General features: G+C 37.0%; 1 protein-coding gene across 1 annotated transcript in view; it reads left to right on the top strand.

Annotated features, from left to right (window-relative positions):
• Window positions 1-20,621, top strand: part of GDA (guanine deaminase) — a 79,664-nt gene that overhangs the window by 54,634 nt on the left and 4,409 nt on the right. Inside the window, exons 8-13 of the mRNA XM_038527081.1 lie at window positions 1,796-1,903; window positions 4,717-4,814; window positions 7,146-7,213; window positions 16,027-16,173; window positions 19,325-19,455; window positions 19,864-19,891. Of these exons, the coding sequence (XP_038383009.1) occupies window positions 1,796-1,903; window positions 4,717-4,814; window positions 7,146-7,213; window positions 16,027-16,173; window positions 19,325-19,455; window positions 19,864-19,891 (580 nt within the window). The remainder of the gene's footprint in view (window positions 1-1,795; window positions 1,904-4,716; window positions 4,815-7,145; window positions 7,214-16,026; window positions 16,174-19,324; window positions 19,456-19,863; window positions 19,892-20,621) is intronic.

The raw sequence follows: 20,621 nt of genomic DNA, 5'->3' as shown, positions 1-20,621 counted from the left end.
TAAGATTTATTTTGTTGAGGCTCATTAACTATTCTCATTACCCTTCTCCCTTTTCGGAGGACTGTGGTATTTGTATTTTTTATTCAATCCCATACAATTGTAGGGGAGGAAAAAGTCATCCTTGACCTTCTTAGAGTCCCTGGCTGGGTCTGGAGACTAAATTGACAAAGGAGAAAAGCATACGAATGTATTTAATATAAGTTTTACATGATACAGGAGCCTTCATAAGGAAATGAAGACGCAAAGTAAGAAACAGGAGCATTTCTAGGCTAGATTTGGTGACAAGTGAGCAGTCATGGAAGAATATGATCGTTGTTTGGATTCTTCTGAGCACCCCTTTGTCTTCAGAGATAAGGCTGCTCCTTTCCTCCAAGTATAGGATGGGCACCCTCACATAAAAGTTTTTTGATCTGTTACAGGGATGATGGGGAGGGGAAGGTCATTCTGATCTTCAGCTATTTTCCTTCAGCTTAAAATGTACAATATACTACAGTGCCACATTTGGAGGTAGTGTGTCCTGAACTCCATGAACACAAAACAAAATCAAGTATATCTTTGCTAGAGGTGTATGCATGTGTGCATGTTCATTCAGCATTTATTCAACCTTATCAAAGTGAAAAGAATCATCTGCTTGACCCTTCTTCCCTTCAGATGCCCATGTATTTCCTTAGTGGTCTAGATTTCCTCAAGGCCAGGATAGAGCTCACCCTCTAGGTAGAACACTCTATTTTTAGACCATTGCTCTTTTTTCTCTCATTTGGTTCACACTCTACCTCATGGAGAAAGGGAAATGGCTTTGCTATTCTTGGAAGTGGCAACTTGCTCATGAGTTTTTTTCCCATAATATGTACTCATCACCAGTTGATCTGGAATGATTTTTGTTTTAGGCAAGGGGATGAAGTGGTTACACTTAAATGTTGTGTCTCAAAAGTACTTACTGCCCTCTCAGGGTTTATGGTGCCCTGGAGTAAGGTTGGTGTGTGGGCCAGGACTCATTTGTTTCTGTTGGATGTGGATTTTTATGGGCTCTTTTTTGGTGACTTCAGAATTGTCAAACTCAGTTATTCGCAAACTGTCTTCTGTACAAGAACTTATTTTGGAAGCTGACAAAGTGGGCAAAATGAGGACAGTGTTCTTAAATCCCAATCCTGCTTCTTCCTGAGACACAACTTGTTTATGCCTTTTACATATTGGATTTCCATGAATTTTTATATGAATAACATATTCAAAACTGGAAGAGTTTAGAATTTAGAAAATCACTCATTTAGCCCAACCCTAATATTTGAGAGATGAGAATGTAGAGACCCAAAGGAAAGAACTGATTCACCCTAAGACAAATGACTAGGCTCAGAACTTGGGCTAGCATTCATCTCTCCTTGTTCAAGTTCCAGTTTTCTTAAGAAAGAACCATGCTGTCTGTCCTTTTATGACCAATAAACTCTTTTCTTAATGGCCAGTACCAGAAGAGGCAAGTTGCCACAAATAGCTAGGTTCTTGACTCTCTTCAAGTACTTTTTATTTTTATTCATTCTTGCTATGGAAAGAACATAATATGGATTAAGGTTAGGGCTAGAACATTACATATCGATGTAATTATCATGCTCACATTCATAGTTTCTTTTTCTTATAGATGTTATGTATAATATGAATAATTGTTTTCAATAAAGCACATGTAGAATCTTTGTTGTCTTATATAGGCAAGTAGAAACCATCCTTATCATTGTTGGGATAGGAAGTATGATTTCTAATGGTATTTCACATTAGAAAATTGAAAATATTATTTCTTTTCTTGTAGAGCCACATAAGTGAAAATATCAGTGAAGTTGAAGCTGTGAAGAGCCTGTTTTACGATTATAAAAATTACACAGATGTGTATGATAGAAACAATCTTCTGACAGATAAGGTACATTGCATATCATGACATAATCTGTGTAAAGTAGGGCATATTTATCTACATTTTAAGATCTCAGTAATGGAGGGCAGTGGGGAAAAATGAAATAATAAAATAAAATCTCAATAGTAATCTTCAGACTTCAACATGTGCACATTTCCCAAACTAGAGTAAAGCTTATACACCACGCGTGCATGGATGTATAGTTAAAAATTGGCCTGAAGTTTCATGCCAGTAAATAAATCTAAAGACTTCTTTGGGGGTAAGAATGTCATTTGGCCCAAGGATATTTTGTCAGTATCCATCAGAATGTAAATGTGCATTCCCTTGAGTTAGCAGATGCATTTCTAAGGATCCATTCTGTAAGGAATATGAATAGGAATGTTAATTAATGTGAAAGTCAGGAAATGTCTATCAGTGGGGGATTGTCTAGATTATAGAACATCCATAATTAAAATTTTATCCAGCATTCGCAAGAATGATGTATACAGGCTCACAAGGAAGAATGTTTATAAGGGTTGTTTGTGTTTGATGTGTGTATGTGTGGGTGCATGCTCACTTAAAAACAATGATTTGGAGGGGCATCTGGGTGGCTCTGTGGTTAAGCACCTGACTCTTGATTTGGGCTCAGGTCATCAACCCCATATTGGGGTTGATGCTGAGTATGGAGCCTGCTTGAGAATCCCTCTGCCCCTCCCCACTTACGTACTCTTTCTTGCTCTCTCTCTCTGTCTCTTAAAAAAAAGTATAAGGGAGTACAAACATTGAATGTTAAAAAACGGTCTTCCTGAGGGAGAAAACAGAAGGACTTTTTACTCTATTTTTAAACACTGTGGTATTGCTTTAAAAAATTAGTATATAATACTTTCATAACTAAATAATTTTACATTAATTACAATTAATATAGTGAGGTGACACCTCATTACAATCATATACCCCTTGGCCTCCAATGAATTGTACAGACTGCATGGAGAGTTGAACCTACTGCAGCAAATAAATTCTACTGCAGTGAATAAATTCTTTCGGATGATGAACAGAGGGCTGAATATGACTACTTTGAAAGGTTAATATTCTACATAGATCTTGTAAATGCTACGCTGTAATTTTCATCCTCCTTTACATATATTTCCATATGATTAATAAATTAACCTCCAATTTGCATGTTAATTTTATTTGCACAAAATTTGGGAAATTTTTATTTTATTAATAATTCTGTGGTCACTGAGCTGTGTCTCCCAAAGGAGAAAGCTATTAGAAACAGGTTTTGTACTGAAGGAAAAAGAATTTTGAAAGAGTAAAGCCTTTTTATTTTATTTTATTTTATTTTATTTTATTTATTTTATTTTATTTTATTTTTTTCTTTTGAGTAGAGTTGATGCACAGAGCATTACATAATGATTCAACTTTTCTCTGTTATGCTGTGCTCACCACAAGTGTGGCTACCACCTGTCACCATACAACATATTACCATTGACTATATTGATTATATTGCCTTTTATTCCCAAGACTTATTCATCCCTTAACTGGAATCCTGTGTCTCCCATTCCTCTTCCTTCATTTTGCCCATCCTCCTGCCTCTTCTCTTCTAGCAACCATCACTTTGTTTTCTTTGTTTATAGGTCTGATTCTGCTTCTCTTTCTTTGCTTATTAATTTTTCTTTGTTTTAGTTTCCACATATGAGTGAAGTCATATGGTATTTGTCTTTCTCTGATTTATTTCACTTAGCATAATAACTTAGCATAATGCCCTCTAGGTCCATCAAGGTTGTTGCAAATGGCAATATCTCATCTTTTTTAAAGCTGAGTAATATTACATATTATATATATATATATATATATATATATATATATACTGTAAGAAAGGCTTAAGTCTTATTTAGGAAATCCCACAAATCTTACCAGGACTAAATAGAGAAGTGTTGTATGTGTGCAGTGCCTGCCTTCATGGATAATTTTGTCTTCCAAATTAATAGATACATTTCCTAATTTTGTGAAAATGTAAATATAGGTGATAAAACAGTTTGGGTTTATTTTAAAGATTTTTTTATACTTATTCATGAGAGACACAGAGAGAGAGAGAGCCAGAGACACAGGCAGAGGGAGAAGCAGGCTCCCAGCGGGGGGCCTGATGCAGGACTTGATCCCAGGACCAGGATCAAGCCCTGAGCCAAAGGCAGACGCTCAACCACTGAGCCACCAGGTGCCTCTTAAACGGTTAATTTGGTTGTGTTAACTATACTCAAATTTTAAAAAGACTTAAAAGATAGATAAATAAAGATTATTTGGTTATATGTGTTGAGAGCATCAGTGCCTGTATTTAACTAGGAGCAGAAATAAAAGCCCAACTCTTTCCAGGATTATGCCTACAGCTTCCATGTCTGACAAAGGAAAACTTACTTATAGTAAGTTCTGATTAAGATAGGAATAAGCACAACCCCACTGGTTGCTCACCATGTAGAATTAGAAAATAAAGTAACTTGGTTGTTTTCTAAAGCGGAGATGAAGACAGCATAGTATCTTTGAGCTGGGTGGATATCCTATGCTGTAGATCACCTGGACCCTCATTATTTTATAGATTAAAAAAAAGAAAAAAAGTAAGATCCACATATTTGCTGAGAATTGTGTAATCCAGTGTTTTTACAGGCCTTTTTTGAAGAGTAACTTGTACATGGATTTTATACATACAAGTAATCATAAATGTTCTTATGAAGATGTTTACAGACAAGTCACAGCTTCTGTCTGTGCCTGTAACATCTTGCTGTCAGTGAAGACTATTGGAAACGTTTTTAAGTGGTAAACTCCACACAGGATACTCTTCTCTCCAGACAGTGATGGCACATGGCTGCTACCTTTCTGCAGAAGAACTGCAGGTATTCAAGGAACGAGGAGCAGCTATCTCACATTGCCCCAATTCTAACTTATCGTAAGTATGCAATAATTAGTTGGTAGTAGAGTATGATCATTTGGGTTGCAAATTAGCAGCTTAAATACCTTTGTTTTCTCAGTCATGCCTCCAAGTGTCCTTCTCCTAGAGTTCTGTTTGATTGGGACAGGAACCAGATAGACGCACAGAGGCTCACCTGTGCATTGATAGGGAGAAAAAGCACTCAAAAGAGGATATTTTTGCCTTTGAAGAACACAACATCTCTTAAAATTTTTGTGCAAAAAATGGGACATTAGGAAAAATAACAGAAAGAGTTCAAAACCTACAGCATTTTGGGGTTTGAGCTAAGGACTACAAGAATGCATATGCCAGCCAGGTGTTCTCAAGAGAGGGGACTGACTTCCCATTACTTTGCATGCTTTGTAGTCAGAAAGGTCAGTGCTATGAGAAGCACTCCATTGTATATGTCATGCTGCTGGATCCAATAGAATGTCAGTTCACACAAGAGGGACCATGTCTTATTGTAATTTCCTAGAATTCAAAGCTTCATTCATAATTAGTTTTTAACCCTTTCAAAGGTCTTAAATCTTATAAGGGAGTCAGATGAAAATTATGACCTGTATCTTCAGAAAAAAGCTCATAGAGATAGAGATGTCACATCTAATTTCAGGAAATTCATAGATCCCATGATACCCATGGATGCTAGATTAAGAATCCATGTTCTAGGATTCAATACAGAAAGGATCTCATTTCTAGTGCTAGTTGATCCAGACTATAACTCCTCCCACTTAGAGGCAGGTTGAGATTGATCATTCATATATTCATTCAAGGAATTTATTTAGCTTCTACTAGATTTTAGTTTTTTTGAGGATTACTTTGTGTCATCTTGTTTTGAGTTCCTGGAGAAGCAGACCATGATACAATCCATGTATGAGTAGTTTATTTGGGAGGTGATCTGAGGAAACACTTCTGGGGATTGATTGGTAAGACAGAGAAGGGAAAGAAGTCAGTAAGAACGTATCATCAAGCATGTGACCACTGTAGGCTCCTGAAGTTTGATTCTTCCAGAAAACTCAGGGAACCAATGTACAAAACAGACCTCAAAGTCATTCTGCCCAAGGGGTGAGGAAGCAGGGATAGTTATCTCCACAGATCTGTCAGTTATTGTGGAGGGCTGCTGGGTGAAGTGAAGAAGCATTAATTCCCTGGAATTCCTGACCTTCCTGAAACAAGGGCAGAGTAGGTTGTGTCATGGGGAAAGAGCCCGTTGGTAGAGTTGGGAGGTACTGGTGATTGGAAGTCTAGGGAGTTGGCCAGCAAAAAGGATGCATGTCAGATGTGGTATAGGAAAGGCATGAAGGCCACAGAGCTATATTTCTGGTGTGTATTGAAAGGTTCCAGAGTCTTCTGGTTTTCAGACATGATGGGGCATGACAGGGAATCTTGTCCATGTATGGCGAGGGACCATAATTATGGTCTAGCAACTGACCAGATAGGGAAAGGATTTAAGATCCCATGGGTTAGTTATACACTATCTAAATTAAAAGATGATCCAGTTTTGCAAATTGAGGTTGGAAGTTAAATTTCTTTATGGATAAATTTCTGTTAGATGGTCACTGCTGTTCTTTCTCCAACAACTTTAAAAGATTTATTGCCTGTGCATTGGGGCTTCGACAATGGTAGTTAGGTGTATCTTCAAGCAAGACCACTTTGACCTTTGCATCTTCTCAGACTTCTAAGGAACACTTTAGTTTTCCTTTGTTTTTATAGAAAGGTGGCACATCTAGTAAGCTCAAGGTCATAATGTCCAGAATTCAGCCTGGAACCTTCTCTCCTAGCTGCTACGGTCCTCAGCAGCAGCCTGTGAACTCTCAGGCCCTGACTCATTCGCCTGCACCTCCTTTCTTAGTAGTACCCTCTTTGATTTTGGAAGTCATTACTCACTCAGGGTAACAAAGGATCCCAGACACAGAGGAAAGATGATGCTTTATAACTTCTACTTCTTAACATAGAAGCATTGATAAGTTGGTTTTAAAAAAACAAAACACTGAAGACCAATAGACTTTTGCACTACCTGAAAGATCGACTTTCTTCATTTATTTTTCCTTATAAATGATCCCATTTTCCTTCTGTTTCTTGCTGTTCTGTACCTTCCTGAGATTAACCTCGACCCAAGTACTAAAGCTCCTTTATGATCACCTTTTACTCTGGGACGTGCGATTTGGTTTGGCTAATGTGTTTGTGTCAACATGAGCTGATATGATGGGAAACATAATTTTAGTGAAATCGCCATCATTATTGCGTTGGTATCCTCTTTTTTGGTTGGAAACACATGGGTCCCCTTGTTCTGACTATCTCCTCTCTCTACAGGCTCAGCAGCGGCTTTCTCAATGTGCTAGAAGTCCTGAAACATGAAGTGAAAATAGGGCTGGGTACAGGTCAGTAATTTGCTATTTGGATGTGGGCAAAGTGGTCGAGTAGGTGCATAATTTTATGATGTGACTAATTTTCAAGCAACAGTTTTATGTTTAAAAATTTAGTTTTATTATCTGGTAAAACTCTTGAGCTAATAAAATAGGTTGGAAGCAGGAAGAAAATGTATAAAGAGGGAAGAGTGTTGATGAGACTAAATTCCTGAAGGCCATTATCCTTGCTTACTGTCAGAGATTAGGTAAAAAAGGGTAGGTCCTTCTAAGTTGTGTTAGGGGGTTTTTGTTGTTGTTTTTTTTTTTTTTTTTAATAAAAAAACTTCTTGATTTTTTTCTTCCTCTTTTGTTTTGTCCTTCTGGCTAGATTTTGATGGTTTGGATTTGTATGGTTTTTGTTTTCAGTAACTGTCATCACAAATATTGTCTTGGAAGAAAATTATTTGATCTTGCCATAGTGAGCACAGATTCAGTCTATGCCAGTATTGAGAACTTTGAGATATATGAAGAACTTGCTTTGCTTTTGAGCAGTGTTTAACAAAATGAGATTCCAATTCCCACAGGCAGTCTGTTGTTTGCTGACTTGAAGGACATTCTAGGTGGCTGATGAGTTAGTGATGTCTCTATTTTTTACAGTGTATTTCAATTGTTTTTCCTGACTGTGGGCAGTGCAGCTCACTTAGAAAGTATGAGACAGGCCCAAATGCCTAGGCATATCCTCTGTGAATCTTTTATTACTGTGTGTGAATAAACTAAAAAATTTTTAAATGGGTGTGGGACGCAAGGATTTATTTTTTGTTCTTGATGCAGTTGTCTTCCTGATACTTAAAAGCATTGGGATGTTTGCATATTGATGATGATGGTTGTCATCCTTTTCTGCAATAACTCACATTTCAGTTAATTTTATACCAGCAATATTAGTAAGAAATACAATAAAACAAAATGAATTATTCATATTTTTAAAGAGATATGCTAGATTAGATATTCTCCCCAATTTTATATGAGTCAAAAGAACTACGATATTTAAAAAAAAAATTCTCATTTAAGTCTTCAATCATGGAGACTGTGGTAATATGTGGATATAGTCACAGGTGTTAAGGTAGTTATTTTAACTTCACAGAAAAGCTTTAACAAATAAGAAAAACATGGCCAAGAATTTTTGTTATATACTAGTCTGTTAATGAAAAATTTTGTAGACAGCCAAAAATCAGGTGGGTATTGCTTTCCAGTTTTCTAGAATTTTGGTCTCCATGATTTAAGCTCATCACATCACTTCCATTTCTTGACTTTGAGTTGTATAGTGATGGAAAATATTTATGTAAAGTTTTGTCACTTACTAGCTATAAGAGTTTGAGCAAATTTCCTAAGACTTCATTTCCTTAATTTCTATAACAATAACATGAGTAATAACTATGTCTATCTTACAAGCTTGTTTTGAAGCTTAAACGAGAAAAAAAGTCCATGCAAAATGGTTAGCATATACTTGGCAGATTGTACTAGTCCATAAATATTGGTTTAAAGGGAAAGAACAATGTTGGTGTATTGACCAAAGGTTTGATTAAATATGATATATTGACTTATGAATTGGGAAAGTACTGTTGCATTTTACACAGTCTCTGTTGTAATAGCCCTATTTTGTTCCACTCTTTCTGAAACACAACCTTTATATACCAACCTGCCTGTTCCACGTAGCCTTCAGAAGATCATTTAACCTCACACTGTGGGCAGAGAGCAGATCCAAAAGTGGTTTGTTCACCCTGTCTATAAGAAGTGGAGGCAGATCTGGACTTTCTCAACTATTAGATAGGAGAAACCCACATGAAGTTTAACAAAAATATTGCAAAACAAGAGAAAGTCATATCAAAAAGAATGAGGGACACCTGGGTAGCTCAGTTGGTTAAGTGTCTGACTCTTGATTTCAACTCAGGTCATGATCTCAGGGTTCTGTGATCAAGCCCCACACTGGGATCCACAGTGGGCATGGAGGCTGTTTAAGACTCTCTCTCCTTTGGCTCCCCTCCCCGCTCATGTGCAATGTGTGTGCTTTCCTCTCTCAAAACAAAAATCAAATAAAAACAATGAGAAGATGAGCTTATCTCTGAAAATGCTCTACTTCAGGATCTAGAAGAAACTTTCAGAAAATTGCCATCATCCGTGGAGTACAAGAAGACATGGTACTATGAAAAGACCGCAAGTTGTGATGGAAAAAGGAATTTTTTAAATGAAAGAAGAAAACTGAGGGAAAAAAAGAATGAGAAGCATGTAGACAATCCTACATGACGGGAGGGAGGGTAAATTTTACAACCACTTTGGAAAACTGTTTGGCAGTTTCTTATAAAGTTAAATATACCTCTACATATGACCCAGTAATTCCATTTTGGGGTATTTACCCTAGAGAAATGAGCACATATGTTTTCAGAAAGAGTTGTACATGAATGTTTATACCAGCTGCATTCATAATAGCCCCACAATGGAAACAATCCAAAATCTTGCCGACAGGGGAATGGATAAGCAAACTGTGGCGTATTTATACAGTGGAGTGCCACTTAACATTCAAGAAAGTAGGAGCCATTGATACATGTGAAACAAAGGTAAATTGAAAAATATTTTGTTAATTGAAAAAAGCCAGGCACAAAAGAGTACATGCTATATGTCTCCATATGCATGAAACCTAGGGACCAGTAGAGCTAGCATTATGTTGATAGAAATCAGAAAGTGGTTGCCAAGGGTGGGGTATGGGGGCAGGGAAGGAAAATGCCATGAGAGAGCTTATTGGAGGGATGGAAATGTTTAATATCTTTCTGGAGGTAGTTAAATGACTGTGTACAATTGTTAGCATTGGTCAAACTGGGTACCTGAGTTCTGTGCATTTTATGTTATCTCAATTATATATCAATTTAAAAATAACAAGCCATGTAGGAACCTATGAGGAGTAGAACGATTGCAGAAAATTAAATCAGTGATGTGGAAAACATGGTTGATCAAAGACCAAAGGGGTGTTTGAGAATGATCTACATGGAGCATAGAAAGCATAACACTAACACAGGGGGTTTTCCTGACCCACGATTCAGAATAAATGGAATAGAATTTTTGAAGAATAAATCTTTTCTGAGCTTAAGAAAGAACTGCATCATATTCAAAGAGAACTTACTCTGCCTAGGCTAAGTCATAACTGAACACATTGTGGCAAAATATTGGAATTGCAAAGAAAAAGCGAAAAAAGCCCTAAAACATTGAGGCAGGGAAAAAAATGTCAGTTATCAATAAAGCAATTAAAAACCAGTTTGGTTTCAGATATTTTTGCTGGCATGAAAAATACCAAGAACAAGAAAGAGTTTGGAGCCAAATAGTTGTTACTTAAGAATATTATATTGGACGAGATTTCTCCCTCATGTGTGAAGGCAACAAAATTCTCAGATGTACAAAGTTTTGGAAAATATTCTCCCCATGAATTCTTGGAAAAAATTACTTGAAAATCTACAGCATTCAACGAGTTTTGAGACAAAAACGACCAAGGTCTGGGGAAGTGATGGTAAATAGTCTATCAGGGAAAGCTAAGTCTATTTTAGCTAAGCTAAGCTAAAATAGAAATAAGATTTTAAAAAATGTAAAAGTTTAAAAAAAGAAAGCAAAATCAAAAATTTATCTTAAGAGGGAGTATGTACAATGTTAGAAGTAACATTTTAAAAAATTATCAGGCTGTAAACCTTAAACTGCTCTCAAAAAATAAAGTCAATAAACAACAACTACAGACATATAAAAAAATTAAAATGGCAATATCAATCAAGAAGGGCTTCCCTCAGGTTGGAAGAGGTTCCCAGGACCTGAGTACCTGATAGTTATTTTTGAAATCAAGTGCCAGGTCCTTGAGTTTGAGTGTTATATATTCCTTATACCATTTGAACATCTTCAATCTTTGATCATAAATTTTAAAAATAATACATACTCTCCAAGAAAAAACATTCCAGATATTAAAATTCTTCTATTTTCTGATTTTGTTAACAGAAACTGAGAAATTGTGGTTTATGTGTAAGGTTGAGAGGATGAAGATGTATTTGGCAAGTGGGAGCAAAATTATAAGTGTATAAAATTTCTCATCTCAGAATCATGAGACATAGTAAAAAACAGTAATCTGAAGGGAAAAAAAATGGAACAAGTTTACATCAACAAGACCTATGAATTCGTTAAAACAAACGACATATACATGGAGCCAGAATCCCACTCTTTTCCCCCAAAGATTTATCCATTTATTTCAGAGAAAGAGAAAGAGAGAGAATGCGTGCATGCATGTACGTGTGAGTATGGGGGAGGGAGAGAGGGAGAGAATCTCAAGCAGACTTCCTGCTGAGTGTGGAGCCCCACTCAGGGCTCGATACCTGACCCTGAAATCATGACCTGAGCCAAACCAAGAGTCAAATGCTCAACCGATTGAGCCACCTAGGTGCCCCCAGAATTCCACTTTCCAACAACTGTTTCCCATCCATCTTACTTGTTCCATTACTGCCAAAGTAACAGTTCTTTGATCAGTCTACAGACTCTAAGCCACTGATTCCATGCTTTCTCAAATTCATTGTTCCACTCTTGATTAACCCATCTTAAATGCCAGAGTTCGTTGCCATAATCATTCCCTTGGAAACTTCCTTGCTTCTCCTGTCCTTGCTTTCTTTGTACTCACTTTGTATTCACTCAAAAGCCCAGCCTTCTTGGTTATCCCAACTATTCCCCTTCTCAGTGTCTACAGCTGAGCAGCTAGAAATTGCTGGGAAAAAAAATTCTCCAGTGGGCTTTCATTTTAAATTTTGTTCTCAAATCCCAGATGGCCCTCAGCACTACACAAATAGACAATTAGGTTGCTCTAATAAGCATGTGTCCCCATATTCCAAGGCAGCCTTTTCTTATTTTTCCTAAAATTTCTACCCTGAGGAGTGTTCTGTTTCTGCATTGTACTGACCCAACCTGTGACTCCTTAATATCTCCTGAGTCCAGCCCCTTTTCCCAGACAGCCACCACCACCTGATGCAGGTTGCCATGGTTTCTTGCCTGCTCTTGCACTAGCCTCCTAATTGGTTTCATATTCATCTTGGGCCTTTTGAATCCTTCCCTTTTCATTTTTTTTTTTTGAATCCTTCCCTTTTCAAAAGAATTACAACAAAAATCAGACCATTTCACACCCCCTCCTGCTTATACCCTTCAATGCGGTTTTGAATACGCAACCCTCATTCCCAGGCACACAAAGCTCTGCACAGTTAGAGGCCCATCCACCTCCTAGCCTTGTGTCCCACCACTCCCTCTTTCCTACACTGGTTATTTTTCAACCCGCCCTAGGAGTCACACTCCTTTCTACCAAAAGACCTTTGTGTATTCTGTTCCTCTGCCTGGAATGCCCTTTATGACACTCTTTACATGGCTGACCTCTTCTCATTCCTTAGTTTAAATGTCATTACCTTAAAGAAGGCTTCTCCCTGTAGAAATGGGCTTTCCACGTCCATTTTCTCTGCCATTAGCTGAATACAATCTAGAGTTAACATCTGTTTGTGTGTGTGTCTCTTTTCTTTCCCCTTCACTAGATAGTTGGCCCACATGGAGCCGGTAACTTTTATTTATGAGCCTTAAATAGATGAAGCACATAGAAGATGCTCAATAAATAAATGACTGTTGATGAATGAATGAATAAATGAATATGAAATGAATACACACATATCCAATCATGTCGTTTTACGTGTCCATTGCTCTTTGACTCAAGTTTTTACTTTCATATGGTTTCTTTAGAGTCTTTTTTTTTTTTATTTTTTTTATTTATGATAGTCACAGAGAGAGAGAGAGAGAGAGGCAGAGACACAGGCAGAGGGAGAAGCAGGCTCCATGCACCGGGAGCCTGATGTGGGATTCGATCCCGGGTCTCCAGGATCGTGCCCTGGGCCAAAGGCAGGCGCCAAACCGCTGCGCCACCCAGGGATCCCTAGAGTCTTCTTGTAATTAACAGTGTCCTTATTGTTGACTCTGGCAAGAAGTGATGGTGGTGTTCTTCATCATGGTAGTAGCCGGGCATGGGGGACCAGGAATGCATTTTCTGCAAAATTCATTCTTTTTGGTCCCTCTACATACCCCATCTAGTTTCCATCTCTTGGTCCTTATTCCTCTGCACTTATGTTATTTAATTGGATTTTCTCAGCAGCTGTTAAGATAGGTGATGTAATTTCTATTTTCTGAGAAACCTGAGGTTCAGAGTTACTAAGTAACTGACAAAAGGTCAACAAAGCAATAAAGTTCCAGATCCACAGTTCAAAACCAGGTCAGTAAAATGTGAAGCTCATTATTTCTCTCTCCATCCATCACAATGTCCTCTTGTGATATGATAAAGTGAGGATTATACCTGCATTAAATGTGCTGCAGAGGGAGGAGGAAGCCATTGAATTCACTGGATAGCACAGGATCAGGAAGTTACTCTCCATGGAAATTTCTGGAACAAAAGCTTGACTCCTCCTGACTAAATACCACACTCTGTGTGATCCAGGGTTCTTCAATTCATCTGCCCAGTATTGTTCCTATTGTTATTTTATTAACATAACCAAAGAGTATAAGAAGATAAGCAACATAATAAGACCAGTCTCAAAATTATCTCAATAAATTGCATTGCATTGTTTTCTAATCTGTCCTTATTCTTTCTATATTGATGATTTTGATTAGATATTGAAGAAAAGACTTCTTCCTGCCATATTTCATAAAACTTGTTTTTATAACTGCAAATATTTAAGTCTTCCATGTTAATACCATCCTAACAGCATTGCTTTTGCTTTTGTTTCCTTCCAGTCTTTGTCCTCGTACAGCTGAAACCTTGAACAATGTAGGGGTGAGGGACGATGACCCCTGCATAGTCAAAAATCCATATATAACTTTGACTCTCCCCAAACTTAATTATTAACACTCTACTGTTGACTGGAAGCCTTACCCAAAATATAAATAGTGAATTAGTTCATGTTTTGTATGTTATATGTATTATATATTGTCTTCTTACAATAAAGTAAGCTAAAGAATAGAAATTGTTACTGAGAAAATCATAAGGAGAACACCTGGTATGGCTCCTTCAGTTAAGTGTCCAACTTTTGATTTTTGGCTCAGGCCATGAGCATAGGGTCCTGAGCTCAGCAGGGAGTCTGCTTCTCCCTCTGCCTTTTCCCTCCATACACACTCTCAAATAAATAAATAATCCTAAAAAACCATAAAGAAGAGAAAATGCCTTTATAATACTATGCTGTATTTATTTTAAAAATCTGCATATAAATAGATGGACCCTCACAGTTCAAACACATTGTTCAAAGGTCAAATATATTTTGAGATATGTATTCAGTCTTCACATGTTTCCATATCCTATAGTGATAGCATTTTTGTTCTGCCTTTACATCTTAACATTTTCATTGTTCTAGCAATAAAGAATTAGTAGACAACATATTTCAAAATTTAATGTAAATTATTCCCAAATCTTATTTGTTTACTTAGTTTAAGCTATGGCAGAATTAAAGTTTAATGGATTGTTACTAAAATGGATTAATAACTTTTAAAAAAAGTTTTATTTTAATTCCAGTTAAATACAGTGTTACATTAGTTTCAGGTGTACAATACAGCAATTCAACATTTCCAGAGATCACCCTGTGCTCATCATGACAAGTACCCCCCTTAATCCCCATCACCTATTTCACACATTCCCCTACCCACCTCCCCTTTTGTAACCATCAGTTTTTTCTCTATAGTTGTCTGTTTCTTGGTTTGTCTTTCTCTCTCTTATTTTTCCCTCTGTTTGTTTTGTTTCTTAAATTCCACACAAGTGAAATCATGTGGTATTTGTCTTTTTCTATGTGACTTATTCTGCTTATATTATACTCTTTAGCTCCATCCATATCATTGAAATGGTAAGATTTCATTCTTTTTTCATGGCTGATTAATATTTCATTACATATATATTTGTATATATATTTATATATATCACATCTTTATTCATCAAAATGGACTAATAACTTAAATAGATATAATAAGACTTATCAAGGAAGTGGGTGATCCTCTGACAGTACTCTTGAGATAAAAGAAAAAAAATTTCTATACAGGGGTATCTAAGGACATAGAAGACAGTTGAACATAGAAGTGAACTGCAATCGAGGGATTATTACTTAATAGGCTATTGCTTTTAATCTTTGAAGTGCAGGTAGACATTGAGAATTATATATATCTACCTAGAAATGCAGAAAGAATCCTGGAAATATAAAGTATATTTTATTAGTTATAGATGTATTTTTCCTATAATAAAACATATTAATTTACTTGACACTTATTATGCAACCTCATTTAGTAACTTTGGCATGTATACTTGTCAAACATAGTATTTCAATTTAATTATGATTAGGGAATTTTTAAAAAACAAAATCACTAAAAATCAGGGGTGCCTGGGTAGTTAAGCGTCTTATTCTTGGTTTTAGCTCAGGTCATGATCTTGGGGCCGTGAGATCAAGCCCTGCCTTGGGTTCCATGCTCAGTTCAGTGTTTGCTTAAGATTTTCTCCCTCTTCCTTCTCCTTCTGCCCCTCCACCTATTCATGCTCTAAAAAAAAAAAAAAAAAGAATAAATGAATGAATAAATAAATATCAAATAAATAAATAGTTGCCGGTTTTAAATTCTTTTCATTGTTAGTCTGTGTCTATTCTATGTTTAGATAAAGATCTTTTCTTTGAAGTATACTACAGACTGAATATTGGTCACTAAAAACAAAAGCCCAACCTCATCTGCCTAATATTCCATTTATCTCATAAGTTTTGGCTTTATTTTGTCTGCCATAGATGTGGCTGGTGGTTATTCATCTTCCATGCTTGATGCAATCAGAAGAGCAGTGATGGTTTCCAATATCCTCTTAATTAATAAGATAAATGAGAAGAGTCTCACCCTCAAAGAGGTCTTCCGACTAGCTACTCTTGGAGGCAGCCAAGGTAATGGCCATTATTTTATTTGTCTCTCAAACAGTATTTATCCGTGCCAACCTGTGTCCTCGGAAGCCATATGAAGACACTCAAGAGTAGCATCAGCAGGCATCTCATATTCATGGCTGTTGCATCTCATTTAACACACTCCAAAATTAATGAGTAATGTTCAGACATGTGGTAGAGGTATCATTTCTCCAGCAAGTCCCCTGGCTTTGGCAGAAGACATGTTCGACACACAATGATATTAATTGCTTTAATGGATATTTGCAATGGTCATATGTACATGAGTTCTCTAAAATAATAAATTCTTTTCCACTGAGTCAAGTAACACTCTCTATTGGCCTGATGATGATGGCATAATATTATTAGTAATAGTAAAAATAATAGCCAAGGCTTACTGAACTCTTACCAGATAAGAGGCACTATGTATCATGCTTTCTGTGTTCTTACTCCATCCTTACAACCACTGCCACTAATTCTATCTTACCAGCGAGGTACCGGAGTGAGGTGGACCCAACTGTCAAGCTATGGAGTACCATGGTTGGAATCCAGAAAATCTGATGCCTGAATGCTGGTTCCTAAGCTTACAACTGTGTTATCTTCCCACTGTGAATCCCAGCTCAAATGATGGATTTTGTTGATGTATTTAAGGATACTAATTACCCAAAGCTATTTAAAAGGAAAAAGATGTAAAAGGATAGTTGGTTAATATGTAAACACTCTTCCTCAGGTTTTTCTGGTTCTCACCTGTATAATCATTTTTTTTTTAATGGAAAAAAATAGAGATTGGTCATTGTATTACTTTCAGTCACTTCAGTGTTTTGGGGAATCTGGATGTATGATGGTGAAAATAGCATAATACCTCAGGGAGCTAGTGAGAAATGAAAACATTCAAGTAGAGACAGATGTAGAGAGAGATAGATTTCTGAGCTACCCTGGGTCTCAGAAATGGAGGATGATAGAGGCTGAGAGTATCCTCTGAAGAGAAACCTTCTGGCTCTTTGAATGTTCTGGGCTGTGATGAATGCCATACAAAACATTTCAAGGAAAACAAGCCAAGGTCATGCTCTTTGCATTTTCCTGCATCTTATGATGATGTCATTTTCTAAAGTTCCAACTATTCAGTCACCCCTGTTTTAAATAAGTGTGGCACTCCCGTGTTTGTGCATCTGAGTTTGTGTCGATGCCCTACACCTGATCTTCCTGGTGCAAACGGATTGTACTTAAGTGCCTTTTTAATTCTAGGCTGTCTGTGAGATGCTTCATCAGAATCCTGTATGTCATCAAGCTGGCATGGGGTGCTTACCAAATCATTTTTATCTTGCTGTGTAGCTTTTAAATCCATTTTCTGGGCCTCTGAGCTTACTGTGATGAGATTTCTTCTCCTTAGCCTGTGCCTCTGTGAGACTACAAGTGGAATGAGATGAATGGATTGCTGTTTAAATTGTGGCATCTCCCCAGCTTATCACACAGCCTTTCCATTTATTCTCAAGATCAAGATGAGCCTAAATCACCTTCACAGGACATCTGCTCCAAAGGCAGCAAAACTGCATTTCCTGAAATGCATCTGAATCGCTCACCAGCCCTGCTGGGCCTCTTTGCAATAATCTTAATTTAACAATTTACAAATTTGTGAGAGTGATGGTGTCCTTTTTTTTTTTTTTTTTGATTAGCACATGCCTGACTTTCCAGATTCTAATGATTAGCTCAGTTAGTGTATATATATATATATATATATATATATCCCATCAAACTCTGGCAAATTAACATGGTTATCTAGCCTGTTAAACACACAACAATTTTATGTTGAAAGCAGTCATTAAAAACTCATATTTTGTTATGCTTCATTGTCAAAGGCAAAATGAAGTATAATTGGCAAAGGAGGAGAGAATTTCCAGTGATTTTCTATTACATTTGGTCTTCCCACACAATTAGTAGGAGTCACCTAACTGCCTTTAACATTTTCTAATTACTTTTGCACCCTTGTCTTCCTTTAAGAATTCTTTAACTAAAAAATCTTGTTATTTTCTGAGAATAAAAGAGTTGCCCTTTTAACAATCTTTTAAGAACAAGTAAGATTTCTTAATCAGTGCTTGGAGAATTGCCAAAAGGCTGATGGATATCCATACAGAGATATATAACGTACCAGATATTGTCTAATGGAGATACCTGATCCAGTATTTTCACATCAGACTATATCTTGATGGTGACGGAATTCAACCAAGACATGTAAAAATGCAGATGCACTCCAGCTGGCCTTCCTTTTATGCATGCTTCCATTGGTAGCTCAGTGTACACTTAGATCATAGGCTTTAAGGAGCTTTAGATTTAATGCTTTTATTGACTAGGAAAGCCAACAACTCCCATCTTCTGAAACTAAATCATAAAAATGACATATGTTCTTCCTTGACGTCCAATATTCATGGGACATGAATTCTTGCTATGAGATGGATCAAGTCAATAGATAGTATTGACCTATCCTATTTTAGAAAACCATTCTTCTCTGGCAACCAATAAGTCTGAGGTTACAGAGAAATTGGTCTGCTTTCTAAAGCATTGGCACTCTTGAGTTACAAGGATCTATTTACTTTCAGAAGTGAATTTTCTCCATTTGGAGGATTTAAACTAAGGAACTTATGATGGATATGCCTGCATTGGCAAATATGCAAAAGGATACTTATTTCTTATTTATTCGAGGTTCATTTCACTGCCAAGAAAATAGATCCTGTCAGCTGTTTCATAGAACAAAAAGGGCAAGGAAAAGAGTTGGCGTGTTGGGGGAAGAACAGGAGGGAAAAAGAAGAAAGATATTATGTCTATCGTCACGTTTTTTAGAGGGATGAATGGAAATCTTAGACCAGCTGGACTGTGAAGTGCGCTGATAGAGCTGAAATAGACAGACGCGGCATCTGAATTATAGATCATGGTGATGAGGGGACCTGTTTTTATTCTCAGATTTTGCTTTCTCTGTGCTTATTCTGCTTTCTGTGTGTCAACGTTTTAGGATCTCTTAGAATGAGAGAGTTTCTCTGCTTCACATTAAGATACTAATTTTTTCTAGTGATATGTTAACTGACTCTGTCCTTCTAAATGAGGACATTTTCACCATCTGATGACTCAAAATACTGACTGTTTATTCCTTTATTCCACCCTATAGCCCTGGGGCTGGATAAAGAGATTGGAAACTTTGAAGTGGGCAAGGAATTTGATGCCCTCCTGATCAACCCAAAAGCATCTGACTCTCCCATTGACTTGTTTTCTGGGGATTTGGTTGGTGAAACCTCTGAAGTAAGTGAAATAAATTTCATCAAAAGTCATCTTTTTCATGAAGTAGTCACATTATCTCTCCTGGAGGAAATAAAAAACAAAACCAGAAATGGAACCATTTAAAGGGATGCAGGAGGATCTTAAAAGGGAAGCTAGAGCCTTTTCAAATTATTATAATTTGTCAATATAATGTTAAGAATAATGGTAGTGACAAAAACTTATACTTTGAACATATTTGTATATTTGAATGTATTTGACTACAAGAAGCCCATTTCTTTTTTTTTCTTTTTTCTTTTTTCTTTTTTATTTTTTTCCCATTTCTTTTTCATTAATGGAAGTAGATTGTGCCATTGAGAAATAAATTTATAAGTCTGCTCTTCTAAATGCACACAATATATCTTTTTCTTATTACTTTATTTTGCATTTTAGGCTGTAATCCAGAAGTTCCTCTACCTAGGTAAGTGGATATATGTCTCTGTACTAAAGAAAACCTTTCCTTGTCTCTTTCTTGCGTACGGCTTCCTGTATGTATGGCATCAGAAGTTAAACTCTATGTGTGACCATTTTATTTGATTTATTATTTTATTTTAACATTCCTCAGCATTAAGCCCATTTATGGCACACTATTTAAAGGCAATATTTGAAATGCCCAGGCTCCTTTGGAAGATAAATCCAAAGCTGAGGAATGGCAGGCCCAGGGGAAGAAGCCATCATGTCCCTTCCTCCTCCGTTCACTCTGTACCCCCCACCCCAGACTGCCCTACCATGTTGTATTTGTGATAAGTTTGTGATGGAGTCTCTGCATCCATATTTGGTGTGGTTTTTTAAAAAACATGTACTTACATTTGGTTCTGTTCACTGAGAGAGAGAAATAAATGGTACTGAAGATTTTACTTTGCCTCCCACTTGGTCCAGGGAGCTCTGAGTCCTGGGTGAACTAGAGATGGGAGAGATGCAGGTGCCATTTCCAGAGCCCCTTCCTGCAGGCCCTCCATCTTCCCATGCTGAGTATGATTCTGGGATGTAAAGATGAGTGTTTCCTTTATAGTCGGGGCTGGTGATGCAAACCACTCCCAACTGAAAGGGCAGCCCATGGAAAGTCAACTCAACTTTCTGTGATTTCTGCTTTTGGTGCAGAATTCAGACCCTGATATTCCAATTCAATGCAGCACCCTTCTTGGTCATGT

The sequence above is a fragment of the Canis lupus genome, chromosome 1, assembly GCF_011100685.1.
Source record: "Canis lupus familiaris isolate Mischka breed German Shepherd chromosome 1, alternate assembly UU_Cfam_GSD_1.0, whole genome shotgun sequence".
NCBI lineage: Eukaryota > Metazoa > Chordata > Mammalia > Carnivora > Canidae > Canis > Canis lupus.
Note: the sequence above shows the minus strand (reverse complement) of the source record. Positions and strands in the feature narration are given on the sequence as shown.